General features: G+C 36.9%; 1 protein-coding gene across 1 annotated transcript in view; it reads right to left on the bottom strand.

Annotated features, from left to right (window-relative positions):
* Positions 1-872: 872 nt before the first annotated feature.
* Positions 873-14581, bottom strand: part of mlxip.L (MLX interacting protein L homeolog) — a 57875-nt gene continuing 44166 nt past the window's right edge. The window contains exons 11-17 of the mRNA XM_041567672.1: positions 13028-13208; positions 11553-11665; positions 9911-10012; positions 8893-9020; positions 6324-6447; positions 5595-5724; positions 873-4694 (exon numbers count right to left, since the gene is read on the bottom strand). Of these exons, the coding sequence (XP_041423606.1) occupies positions 4573-4694; positions 5595-5724; positions 6324-6447; positions 8893-9020; positions 9911-10012; positions 11553-11665; positions 13028-13208 (900 nt within the window). The 3' untranslated portion in view covers positions 873-4572. The remainder of the gene's footprint in view (positions 4695-5594; positions 5725-6323; positions 6448-8892; positions 9021-9910; positions 10013-11552; positions 11666-13027; positions 13209-14581) is intronic.

Below are 14581 nucleotides of genomic sequence, written 5' to 3' on the forward strand. Positions count from 1 at the left end.
CATGAGTTAGAAAATGTAGGGGGGAAGGAGGGGAGCCGAAAAAAAAATTTCCATCTTTTTCAGCCTATCACCCATAATATAGAAAAAACACCAGCGTTTTTTGGGACTTAGAAAAAATGTAAATTTTTTTTAAGTAATCCCTATCTACTCTATTGCGCTTCGCCTGGTCTGAGGTGGCGAAGGAAGTCTAGCGTATAAGGTAGCGTTCAGTACAATGCGCGTGTTAGTGAATTTGCGTAGTTACGTCCGTTGCGCAAATTCGCCAGGCAAGGGTGCGAAGTAACACTAGCGAATTTACGCCAGCGTTCATTAGTGAATTTGCGAAGTAACAAAAATGCCCAACGCTAGCGAATTGATGGCGCTTAGTGAATTTGCCCCTAAGTCATTTTTAGCTGGAGCAATCGTCATTGATTGCCCTTTGCCCAATTATGATCCCACTTTGTGCCATTACCCTAAGTCCCATTGACCTTTGCCACAGATGTAATGGTGTTCCTTTATGCAACCTGCCAAAAATACGGATAGTGTGAGTTTCAAGCTACTAAAATTATTTGGTAAAATAATAAAGTGATTATTATAATCTGCAAAACCTGTTTAATATTCAGAAAATCTGTTTAAAATTCCTCTGCTTGCTCTGTGATGGCATGCCTGCTGCAAGATTTCTATATCACACACAAAATATTAATAAAGAAAATGTTGCCAACAAAGCAAATTTACCTTTAATCACATTATTATGTTAAGTTTTAGGAAGCTTTCCAAAGAAAAAATAAAGGCGACGAAGGGCAGCAATTGCATAATCTCTTTTAAGTTAGTATTATTTATGTTGGGCATGATCAGGTGTCACAAACATTTTTTTCTTACAGGAAACTACAGCAGAAGATGCAAAAGTTTTTTTATTGCTTATTTTCTTTGTCAGATAACATTAAAATCATGCGCTGAACATTAAAATGAAACATTTTTGAATGTGTGTGGGTATATATTATATATACACAAACACACACATATACATACAAGGTATGCCAAGATACAAGTCCAAAAAAAAAAAAAAGAGGAGGTAACAGGTAAAATGGGAATCCCATTAACGTACAATCGTTTACACAGAAAACAAAAATAATCCATTAATATAAAAAAATTCTCAAAATCAGTTATTGCCACAATATTTATGCTGTTGATCTGTCAGTAAAGTTCTGAATAAAGCTTCTCCCAATGAATGTTTAACAACCATATGTATATTGAAGCAACAGGCATGCACGTTCCCCTGGGCTTTTGCAGCTCTCTTCTCCATTTGAATGTCCAGGCAACAGACATGTAGCAAATCTCACACCATAATTGTTCTGTCGCCAGTTTTTATGCACTGGCAGGTCTGAAATTCCAGCCCCTCGTAGACCAGGTAAAGACTCCACCAAAACTTTTTCGATTAGATTTTGTATTGCTGGTTGTGCTTTCACAAAAGCATTTTCATTGGCTTCATTTATTTCCAGATTTCTTGTAAGCGCGATAAAAGTCTCAAACGTAATTGCCGTATTTCATAAATTTGCATTAATGACAGAAAAACAATCCCATTCTATATATACAGCTAGATACAAAAATACTGTCTGACAAAATACTTAACTCTAGGTGGAAAATGAATGTTGTAAATTATAATAGCTTTAAATGGACTAACACAGAAGTGATGCAAGTTGTAATCCTAACTACATGCCTGCCTGCTGCCCTCCATACCCTATTGGACTCCCAGCATTCCAGACAGGGTAGCGGGAGATGCCGACATTTGCATTATCATGATGGTCCATTACAAAATTATTATAATCTACAAAATGCTCTTATTTCTGGACTTTCATCCTTGCCACGCTCATTGCACTGACTTGCTTAACACTTCATTTACTATACTGCAGCAGCAGAACTTTATGCATTTGTAAGAAAGCCAGTAGATTAATTATGGTCACTTACTACCCATAAGTGTTCTTTCCTCTGTGACTGCTCTACACCCAGTAATTGGTGTTACTGGTCCTTGTGGGTCTGTACTCATGGGAACAAAGGACCAATATAAACATGAACAAGCAGATAAAAAAAAAAATAACATTTTTCCCGCAGTGTTAAACGTTTATCTCCATTGCCATGGGAACATATTTGCATTGATAATTAGGTTTATTTATGACTAAAATGTAACAAAAGAAAGCTCATGGTTATATATCATATTTTGACCAATGTGGTCATTTTTTAAGAAATATGGCCATAGCTCAGATGGGCAAGATGCACCAGTTCATCTGTCACTGCAATTAATAGTGTAGTTCACCTTTAACTTTTTGCATGATGTAGCCAGTGATCATCTGAGAGAGTGTGAAACTGGTCATTATTTATTTTTTATCTTTTTTTTAATAATTTATAGTTTTTTTTCAGCAATTCTACTCTAGTTTGAAATCCCAGCAGCTACCTGGATGCTAGGGTGCAATATACTCCAGCAATCAGACTGTAGTGAGAATGAGAGAATGAATAGTAGCAGACAGAGTCATTTGGTTGCTGGGATCAGTGACCCCAATTTAAAAGATGAAAGAGGCAGAATGAGGAGGCAAATAAAAAAAAAAAGATAAAAAATGAAGACCAACTCAAAAGTTAAAAATAAACAAATTAACGTCATATTAAAAATAAACTTAACGGTAAACTACCCAGCAAATGCTAAATACACTCACTTGAGTGTTCTGGCTAGTGATAGATGAAAAGGGGTGTTTGGATTGCCACATTCTGTCACAGAGAGCAGCAGCATTCAACAAGCCTGTCATAGGGCTTAAAGTAGAAGAACTCATTATCACACACTCTATGGACAATGGCAACATGGTTTTTGGCGCTTTGGTGTCTGTGGGGTGAAGCTGAAAAGTCCCACTGAATGCTATGGTAATTTACTGAAAGCATTCTGTAACTGTCGCGTTTCTAAGTGGCACCGCTGCTTGCACCAGCACTTTAAGTAACTGCTATAGAAATAACTGGTGTGGATATTTTGGTCAGTTTGGTGCAGTGAGCTTGGTGGTTATGATTTTTAGCAACACCTAAAGTCACCCCTTGCCACTGAATAACAGAACTTCCACCTGTTTTATCAGAAGAATCAAGGACCCAGAACAGAAATAAAGGGTCTCTTTATAGTCTGCCTTTCAACTTGATTTTGTCATAAAATAATAGGAGGAAAGAAAATGAAGATCTGATCACGAAAAGCAGGAGATTCCTTATAATAAAAAGCACCAGAATTACTTACAAACAGTAGCCCCAATTCTTTTCTAACCTCTTAGGCCCCTGTTTCTTAACCTTGGGTCCCCAGATAATGCTAAACTACAATGCCCAGTATTCTCCAACACAGAATCAACGGTGAAGACACACAAGGTGTTATGATTCTACAACATCTGTGGACCCAATATTTACGAAACAGGGTTCAGTAACAGGTTTTAGGCCATTCTTGCTCCAAATGTCTGAATGTACTGCCTTGAGACACACAAGAACTTTAATCATCCTTTGCAACACAATACAGCTGTGTCAACTATTCTGTCATGACGGTGATATTGATCCAGTCCTAAAAATTGTTAAACCTAATTCATATACACTACAAATGGTGACATGAAGTAAAACTTGGACCATAATGATCCCAATAACATGGTTGACTTCTATGACATGATAAACCACTGCTTTAGGTCTATCCACTAAACCAAGTGGCATATTAATTAACACTGGAGACAAACATCACTGGTGATGTTGTCCATATCAGCCAATCAGCAATTAGATTTGAACAGTCACCTAAAAGTTAAAAACAGAATTCAAGTTTTGATTACTTGCTGTGGGCAACAGCACCGGTGATGTTTTTCTCCAATGTTAAAATATTTATTAACAGAAACTGCAATGTTCAAAGCTTCTTATTGTACAGCTGGAAAAAAAATTCCATAGAACATTCCCTTTAGCTGCCTTTCTACCACATCCTAAATCCAGCATGATAGATTTCATTCCTTTAATTGCACAATAACTATACTTGTGGATATTAGTCTGTTTCATCTTCCCTGGCACGAGCGTGTTGAAATGAAACTGCAGAGACCTGAGTAAATAACACAGCTTTTATCAGCAGGTAGAAGGTTTAGCTGGGACATTGTTCTCATTCAGTGGAACACTTGCCTAGATATCTTAACTCCTTCACTGCCTGGAGGTCCTGCAACCCACTGCACAAACATAAGGACAATGAAAAAAATCAGTGACAAATATAAGGGTTACTGAGGAGTAGAAGACAATCCTGACTTTTCCATAGACATTTTATTCCCTTTATTTAATATCTGTAATTTAGAAATCAGATCAAGCTTATATATATATATGCAGGTTATTTGAGCTGAAACTCTCTGGGGTTTTTCTTTCTGCCTTTCACAAAGGTGATGCTTTGCAGCTCCACAAAAATTAGAATTCCCTGAAAGCCATGAACTTGTCTGAAGGCCGGACATGCCACTTGTATCTGACAAGGGTGGAGTGTTAGAGGTGCCATTCCGGAACAGCGGAACAACACAAGCCCTTCTCCGCCACACATGAGAACTCTTCTGTACCATGTTAATCAACTTATGTCTCTCCCCCACCTTTACTGTTGCTACTAACTGCCTGTTTGGCTTGCTCTGGCAGTCTCATCGGATCTGTCAGGATTGATGTAGTTGTGCTCAGCCGACGAAGTGTATTCAGCACCACTACAGAAGGAAGAGAAAATGCAATTTGTGGTTATGTTTCCAGCACTGAATTCATGGCACCATACAGTATGTTAATAAAAAGCAATAAGTAAATATGAAAAGCTAGGATTATGGAAGAGGAGTCGAAATGTAATGATTGAAGTCTGGGGAGCCTATTTGGAAAGGACAAGTATGTAAATCAGGGGAGACTTTCAGCTGTTTTTGAATTAAAACTCCAAGCACCTCTATCCGCAGAGGCTTATATTAAAATATATATATATATATATATATATATATATATATATATATATATATATATATATATATATATATATATATATATATATATATATATATATATATATATATATATATATATAGTGAATAAAGTACCCCCTCTTGTAAAATATAAGGATATTATTAGTTACCGAGGAGTTTCATGACCATATAAAAACACGAGGCCGAAGGCCGAGTGTTTTTATACAGGTCATGGAACTCCGAGGTAACTTCTAATATCCTCATATTTTACAACTGGGGGTACTTTATTTATTATAATACACAAATTTTAGTGAGTCATGTGACAGAAATGACATCACTACTCACCGTTTATAACTGATGACATCACTACTCACCGTTTATAAGGATATAATTTACAGGATATTCATGGCTTTTGTGTATTATATATATATATATATATATAATTTTATAATTCAAAAGCAGATAGAGGGCTACATACAGGGCATCCCTGAAGAAAATGAAAATATCTAACAATCATTGCACACCATAATCAATTTTCATTCTTTTTCCAAAGGCCCTGAAATATCCTCTAAGACACTGCAGCTGAAGAAAAGAAGAATATGTGCTGATATATAAGGATACATACTGTAGGGGTGATGGTTAAGAGAAAGTACAGGTACTTACTGGGCCTCAAAGCACGGAGAGAGCAGTGCGTATCCAGCCAATCCTTGGTAGAGCTGCACATCTCCTCTAAGCTTGCTGTGGACACCATGTCATTGAAGGACTCAAACAATGGTTTAATGATTATGCTGAACTGTGTTACCAAATGAAGTCAAGGGAAAGGCACAAAGTACAACATGCAATGTATAGGTCTATTATTATGCATGCACATTCATATAAAACCACACTGCATATGTATTCCCTTCTAAAAAACTGTTATAAAAGGCAAATTTAAAGGCCAATTTAATTAAATCCTTTAATATATCCAGCAAAAAAAGTGCTCAAACAAGGAGACAAAATGAATACTTTGGCCTAAGGGCACACAAAGTTTTTCACACTGTCCGTAATTCCAAGTGATCACCAACCAGATACTATTACTAAACATACATTTAGTAGTAAAAATACATTTATTAAACAGTTGTGGTGATTTAGATCAGTTTTGATGATACAGTAAAACTGACCTACAGTTTGCGCACATAAATGTATAGAACACAGTGTTTTTGTGAATATATTAGTCTAGATAATAATTACTATTCCACATGGCATGCTTTGTATACAGGAGACATCAGAAATCTTATAGTTTCTACTATTTGCACTTTGATTCAGTCTTGACCCCAAGAGACTTAACATTTGAAGAGTATATTATATCATGGCAACCTGAAGCTGACAAAATGCACACTAGCCAAAGGATACGATCCAAAACTTCCAATTTTGAAGGGTTCTGCTCTTTACATATTTGTCAAAAAAATCTCTCATGTGCAATGAGCTCTGTGGCGCAATTGGCACCCCCGTTGCTGGGAGCAGCTGCTGACAAGAGCTGTAAAGGAAAAAAAACTCCATAATATATTGCTGTTAGTATACAGTTCACACATAACTACTGGCTAGTTCACAGCTGTGTACCACAAAATGATAAATGCCTGCCAGAGATAGAAGCAAGAGATACAAATTCAACAAAAATAATAACAAAAATATAGTGTTTCCCACTAAAACAAAGGTGCTGCTGTAAAAGCAAGGCCCGTAGTCAAAATTACAAATATTAAAGGGGTTGTTTTACTTTATAACTAACTTTAACTAACATTAACTTTTAGTATTATGTAATGAGTGGAATTCTGAGACTGGTCTTTGTTTTTTTTATTTTTTGTGGTTTTCTGAATTATTTGGGGGTTTTTTCAGCAGCTCTCCAGTTTGGAATAACAATAGCTACAGTATCTAGCTGCTATGGACCAGTTTACCCAAGCAACCTGGCACTGGATTGAACGAGAGACTGGAATATTAATAGAATAGGACTGGAATAGAAAGATAAAATAACATTAACATTGTAGCCTCACAGAAGGGTGAGGTGGGTTTTGTTTTGGCTAGCAGGGTTAATGACCCCCATTAGAAAGCTAGAAAAAGGCAGAAGAGGAAGAAAATAAATCAAACACTATAAAAAATGAAGACCAATTGAAAAGTTGCTAAGAATTCTAAAACTTACGAAACGGTGAACTACCCCAAAGGTTTTCTTAAAGTATGAATTCATGTTAACATAGTCGTGGTGTTTTTCTAAGCATTTTTAAATTTTACATTTTCTATTTAAAGGTTTCTGAGAAATTAGCAGTTTTAGACAGTTTTCTACTTCTAGGCAGGTTTCAGGTCAACAGCATTTTTTGAAGGCCAAGTGTCAGTGACCCAAACTGTACTTCCTGGATTCAGTTAACCCTAGCATTGCGGACTCTCAGTTAAGCCCAAAGCCTGGTCTCACAGTTTAATAAAGGAAATATCACAGAATCCACTTAATATAGAAAATTTATGTATATCTCACCGATTCTGACCGTGTGCCCTGACCCTTACATTTAAATAAATGAATGGAATATTTTTTAAAGGGGTGTTCATCTTTGAGTTAACTTTGTGTGATGTAGAGGGTGATATTCTGAGACAATTTTCAATTGGTTTTCATTTTTCATTATTTGTGGTTTTTGAGTTATTTAGTTTTTCAATCAGCAGCTCTCCAGTTTGCAATTTCAGCAATCTGGTTGCTAGGGTCCAAATTTCCATAGCAACCATGCATTCATTTGAATAGGAAACTGGAACATGAATAGGAGAGGGACTGAAAAGAAAGATGAATAATAAAAAGTAGCAATAACAATAAATTTGCAATCTCACAGAGCATTTGTTTTTTAGATGGGATCAGTGACCCCAATTTGAAAGCTGGAAAGAGTCAGAAGAAGAAGGCAAATAATTCAAAAACTATACAAAATAAAAAAATGAAGACCAATTGAAAAGTTACTTATAATTGGTCATTCTATAACATACTAAAACTTAACTTTAAGGTGAACCACCCCTTTAATCTATATATGTTTGTTAATAAGCGTTCCAGATTTTATGTGCATGTGTTCTATATATATACTGCAGTAGCAATATTTTGAATAAAATGAATGGAATACTTATTCATCTGTATGTTTGTTTATGAGCATACCAGATTTTACGTGTGTTCTATATATACTGTAGTAGCAATATTTTGACTTTAGGTTCAGAGGTGGGGCAGCAACAGGGGGAGTTCACAGATATTGACAAGGAGCAGGGAGAGGGCCCAGAGATTGGTGAAAGATGGAGGAGCACATAGGGTTTATATTTATCAAAAAGTGAAGTTAGAGATCGCCACATTCCTCTAGAGTGAAATTCTGCCATTCTTTATTAATTTCTATGGAATTTAGAGTATTTATCAATGGGTGAAAGTGAAAGTTCATCTTTTGATAAATATGCCTTTCAAAATCCCATATAAATGAATAGAGAGTGGCGGAATTTCACTCTAGAGGACTGTGGCGATCTCTAACTTCATTTTTTGATAAACATACCCCATAGACTGTGAAGGTAGGTGATGAGGATGCAGAGACATTGAGGTACAGCATGGAGATGAGTGAGGATGAAGCACATAGAAATCAGAGAAGAAACAGTGAGAAGACATGAAGGTCGTTAAGGGTAAGGAAAGCAAGGAAGAGCAAACAAATGTGTGTGGCATGACCTAGATGGCTCTAGGACCTTCCTGGAACCTATGCTTTGCTTTACTAATATGATGCTAAATATACACACTATATTATGAAAAGTACTATTGTTAACAAAACACCTCAATCTGTAACCAAGGGTGGTAATATGAAGCTAGTTCTCCCTTTGTTGCTATAACAGCCTCTCTACTCTACTTGCAGGGCTTTCAACTAAATGCTGAAAAACTGTTCCGGTCATCTGCTTTCACTCAGTAATAAGGACAGGCTGTGTAAGCAATCACCTGATAGCAAGATTCAGCTCTTCCACTTCTTCCCTGAGACGTCTTGTTTCTTCCACAGTATGGGCCCTTTCTTGCTGCAGTTTGGCAATATAGTCTACTGTTTTCTGTAGTGTGATTGCATGACTAATCTGAATATAGAAAGCAAAGGTAAAAAGAAAAATTAGAATGGCTTAGCACACAATATAAATATATGTGTGTATATATATATATATATATATATATATATATATATATATATATATATATATATATATATATATATATATATATATATATATATATATATATAGTCTTATGAAGGATCAGCACACACTGTTCTTTAGTGAAGTAATAGTGTTTATTTTCAAACAAAACACATTTTTATCCGACGTTTCGGTCCCACCTGGGGACCTTTTTCGTCCTTGAAAAAGGTCCCCAGGTGGGACCGAAACGTCGGATAAAAATGTGTTTTGTTTGAAAATAAACACTATTACTTCACTAAAGAACAGTGTGTGCTGATCCTTCATAAGACTATATACGATTTATCGATCGTGCACCACTGGCAACATGTGTCTGAGTGCTGGTACTGTGGGCCTGCATATATATATATATATATATAGCACTCATCAGTTTTCTGTAATAATAATTATAACAATTTTATTCAGCTCCAAGTAAAGCCTTTTTCGTTGGTGGCGCTGTAAGAATTTACGGTCATAATTTATTTCATATATCATTGTAGCTTGATACCCACTTACAGAGCCCTTTCTTCATGTTTACAAATTCCAAGGCTCATAATGCCTTAAGCCTCCTACTGGGTCATCATACTTAATGCAGGTTCTAGTGGGGAATCAATGTTGGTCACATTCTCTCACTGTGCCGGGTGTGCCCACACAATGCAGAAGTATGTGTGTGAATGAAGCATGAAGCGTTACTGGATTTGGAACAGAAAGTAGATGTAGAGTTGGTCTCAGCAACTTCAGGAACATTCAGGAAACTTGATCCACAAACAGAATACATGATGGAAGTTTTTACTAATTACCGGTTTTGTGTTGGATGCCACAATATTGTTCAATGTGCTGAATGCAGTCTTTATATTAAACCTTCGCTTCTGTTCTGCAGAAATATGCTTTAATCTTTGATTCTGAAAAGGAAGGAAATACAAAGTAAACCATTATTACATGGTCATGCTCCACTGTACCAGTATGATACACACAGGTGTGTTACACCACATAAGTTCTCATAAAATCATCAATGGGGTTTCCTCTCCATTAGGGTTTAATTGGATTGATGTTATCACAAGAGCAGTTACTTTTAAAATCAGTATTCACTCCGATGTAAGTAGAGAGTTTGCAATTAGTCCTCATTTTTTGTGCTTTCTAAACTATTTACATTTCCATTCTGCCTCCCTCCTGGCAGATTATTTTTTATTTTCATTGGTTTTGGCAGTATGAACAATTCTACCATGTTCACCTGCATGACATTTAAACTTTTGGCTGCTGAAGTAACCTACAGCAGCAACCAGATTTGTCAGATATTTATTGCTATTAATGTCACTTATGTTTCTTTCAGCAGTTTCAGAACTTCTCGCTGGTCACTCCGACCAGTACTGGAAAAGTTTTTCTTCCCCTATTACAGAAATAAAAAGATAAATCTAATTTTTCTTGTGCTATTACAGAGTTGCACAAAGAGCCTGATATGGTTTTTTTTACTTTACGATTATCTTGGCAAAGCAATATGCATTTGAAAGTAACTTAGGACAGAAACCAATTAACACCAGGAAATGTCAGCTACCTCACTTTAGGGCCACACAAAAATTAGAGCGCTCACCTGTTACTCCATCAGCCTTTTCAGGTATCTGGTGCTAAACAGCATACAAGGCCCCCTGCGAAGAGCCAGTACAATTGCAACAAAGTCCAAAGTAGCTGTAGCACACAATTCAGTTTTGTCAATGCAAAAAGTGACTTTTATTGGCTCATTGCAGACTTCAAAAACATGGCAACGTTTCGGGCCGCACAGGGCCCTTTCTCAAGGCTTGAGAAAGGGCCCTGTGCGGCCCGAAACGTTGCCATGTTTTTGAAGTCTGCAATGAACCAATAAAAGTTTTTTTTCAAAAACATGGCAACGTTTCGGGCCGCACAGGGCCCTTTCTCAAGGCTTGAGAAAGGGCCCTGTGCGGCCCGAAACGTTGCCATGTTTTTGAAGTCTGCAATGAACCAATAAAAGTCACTTTTTGCATTGACAAAACTGAATTGTGTGCTACAGCTACTTTGGACTTTTTTACCTAACTTTAGGGCAGGAATTACGGTAGGCAGAAGAAGCACCATGGAGGATGAGACTAGTAAATACCTCTTCTGTGTGACTACTCCAAGTTTAGGGGTTATGAGAACAGCACAGAGGCTTTCATGCACTGGGGGAAGACTTAGGGTAGGACTCCACGAGATTTTGTTTGCGATCGTGTCGCGTTGGATCAACGATGCGATGCCATGGGAAAATTCTATCTCTTACCTTATTTTTGTCGCATGCGTTTTGTCGCAGCGTGTCGGATCGCGACAAAATCGCTCGTGGAGTCCTACCCTTAGTGGTCGGGTGAGTGGCGCATGCTGAGGGGGCAGAGGTGTGCCTAATGCACCTTTACCTTGTGGCCTTGCATTGCTTCACTTACTGCACAGCCCAGATCATACCTTGTATGTTACAACTTGAGAGTCGCTTGAGGCTTTTCCTGAGCTGTGTGGGGGACTGAGGCTATGTTCAGATGCGCATGGGGATCCCTGCCTTGAATTCTGACAGTCTCGGCCTTAAAAAAAGATAAACAGAACAATGAATAAGGGCCCTGTGCAAAACACAATTGCTATGGTATGAAGTAAATTAAAGTTGATGACACAAAGGCTCTTTAAAGCCTCATGCTTGAAATGTGCCCTAATACACCACAGGCTAGTACATGACAATGTTACACATTATATATTATATAACAATCACTATTCAAGTCTGATTAGTAGTTCATTCAGATTTACCTTACATGGCACCATAAAAAAACAGTGCATTCTCCATCAGCATTAATCAATAATTTGACCTGTAGCTTTAGCTTCTATGACAATGTAACACCACTTTCTGCTAATGTTTTTGATGATCTTTAAAGGGCAAGGAAAGATGTTTTATAATTAATGCACCATTTAAATTGTTGGATTCGCCTCTCCCAGGTCGCTACCTTTGTTTTTTGAAATACCTATTGTAAACGCAGTTATTCCACCTTGTATATCTCCCTTTCATGCACTGGTCGCATCTGCCATTTCGAACTCGTCAGCAAGCGCATCTTTTCTGTTCATCTGCGCATGTGCAAACTTTCCCTGCCTGTATCATGCGCTCCAGCGGGTGGGAAAGCCATTCATAAAACACAAGATGTACACATGCACAGAAACAAAAGAATACCTATTGTGCATGCGTGGCAGTCTTGATCTTGAGACCGCACAATGATTTTTGGGTAAAGTTATCACTGTACTTTCCAGTTTTTGGAAATAATTAGCAACAGATGTTTTAAAATGAGCCATGCTTCAGCAAACTTGCTCCAAGGGTGGCCTGCAATTAGGTACGCCTTTCTCTGCACTCATCATTTTGTTTAGCCTTTCCTTGCCCTTTAAACTTAGCTTCTCAACAGCAGCCTAGAGCACAATAAACATGTGCCGTGTCAGTGGCACACTAAATACAGCATAAAAAGATTAAAAACGGTGAGCTGCTATGGACAACTTTGAAGGCATGGATCATTACTACTATAGGCCTAATCAACATCAGGGGCAGCAATTTTCCATATATGATTATACAATAGTACATACTACTATAACAGTATATTGTTATGAAAAAGGGGTTATTTAGATGAAAAGGTTTTACATATGGGCTGTTTTACTCAATATATTATTATAAAGACTTGCAATGTTTGGGGGAATAGTTTCTGGATTTTTGGATTTGGCTGAATTGTGAATTCTCCACCAAAGATTTGGCCAAATGCCAAGCCATATCCAAACCTAAATGTAGATAAATATATAAATATCTGTATGTGAGGTAAGCGAGTTTATACTAATGTCTGACTAAATGTATGCTTTCAAGACAATATAGCAGATGCCCACCAAATTCAATGGGTAATCTAGAAACTTATATTACTTACAGGATGAAGGAGAAGGGGCTGTGCTGCAGCTCTGCAATGGAGTTTTTTCTCTCTTAACCAAAGACTCTGAAGTCAGGCTGGGGAACATGCGAGGCACCATAGGCTGGGACATCTGGCTGCCCTGAGTTTGCTGAGCTGGACCAACAAGGATACTGCCATGGAACTCTGGCAGTGATGGAGTCTATAAGTAAGGGAGAAAGGCTGGTATGAAGAGATTGTTGTGCAACTATCATGCAATGTAAGTAAAATTACCTATTACTCTTCCTGTAGTGGGTGATTCCATTGCCACATTTCTAACACAGAAATGCTTTGAGGTAATTATATATTTCAGGTATGGAAAGTTCTAACTCCTGCTGTCTCCAGGCTTAAAAGGCTGCACAATGGGGCATATGTGCAATAGTGTGAATTGTCAACTTTTTGCATGAATACATCAGGTATATTTTTCATGGGGACATCGCATATTCACTTAAAGTTGTATTTATGCCACTGCAAACTTAATCCCCTACATTTTGTGGACATCAGTTCTTTAAATAAATTCACCCGATAAGGTTGAAGTGGGAAAATATTGCTAAAGGATTTATACCATAAAAAAATGATGGATATGGGATATTAACACAGAGGATATGACATAGATAATGAGATACAAAAACGTGCTCTTGTGCTCTTCATAAATTGGCAAATCTTTGAAGTTTCACCTGGGAAAAAGATGCGAATGTTCTCCAGTATGAAGTTAATTCACCAAAACTTGTCAGACTGACAATGGTCAATGTTAAGTCAAATTTAAATTTTTGGTGACAATGCTCCAATTCTAACTTTAGTAAATTAGTCTCTTGATGGGGTATGCAATATGTTTGCGTCTCTCTCTCTCTATATATATATATATATATATATATATATATATATATATATATATATATATATATATATATATATATATATATATATATATATATATATATATATATATATATATATATATATATATATATATATATATATACACACACACACACACACACAGTGGTGTGTAAAGATTTGTAAACTTTTGAATTGAATTTCCAGTATTACTTTAAAAATAAAATTACCATACCGTAAAAAGTTACATATTTGTGGGTAGCAAAGGTATGCAAACCTTTGCTTTCAGTAACTGGAGCAATTCAATTATTTCAGAATCTACAGACCAGGTCTGCCAGGAAGTGTTGATTAGTTCTGAACATCGGTTTGGAAGAATTTTGGCCCATTCCTCCTTACAGAACAGTTTTAACTCATATAAACTGGCCGCTTCAAATCCTTGCACAATATTTCTATGGAATTATGGTCACCCATTCCAAAACATTAACCTTCATCTGCTTTAACCATTCTTTGGTAGCTTGACTTGTGTGTTTAGAATCTCTGTCTTACTGCATGACCTACTGTTATGATTTTGTTCATGGATGGATTCCCTGACATTTTGCTGCAGAATTTGCTGGTGCAATTCAGAATTTATAGTTTCATCAATAAAAGAGCCAACAAAGCAGGCTCCAAATATGATACTGCCACCACCATGTTTCACAC

The sequence above is a fragment of the Xenopus laevis genome, chromosome 1L, assembly GCF_017654675.1.
Source record: "Xenopus laevis strain J_2021 chromosome 1L, Xenopus_laevis_v10.1, whole genome shotgun sequence".
NCBI lineage: Eukaryota > Metazoa > Chordata > Amphibia > Anura > Pipidae > Xenopus > Xenopus laevis.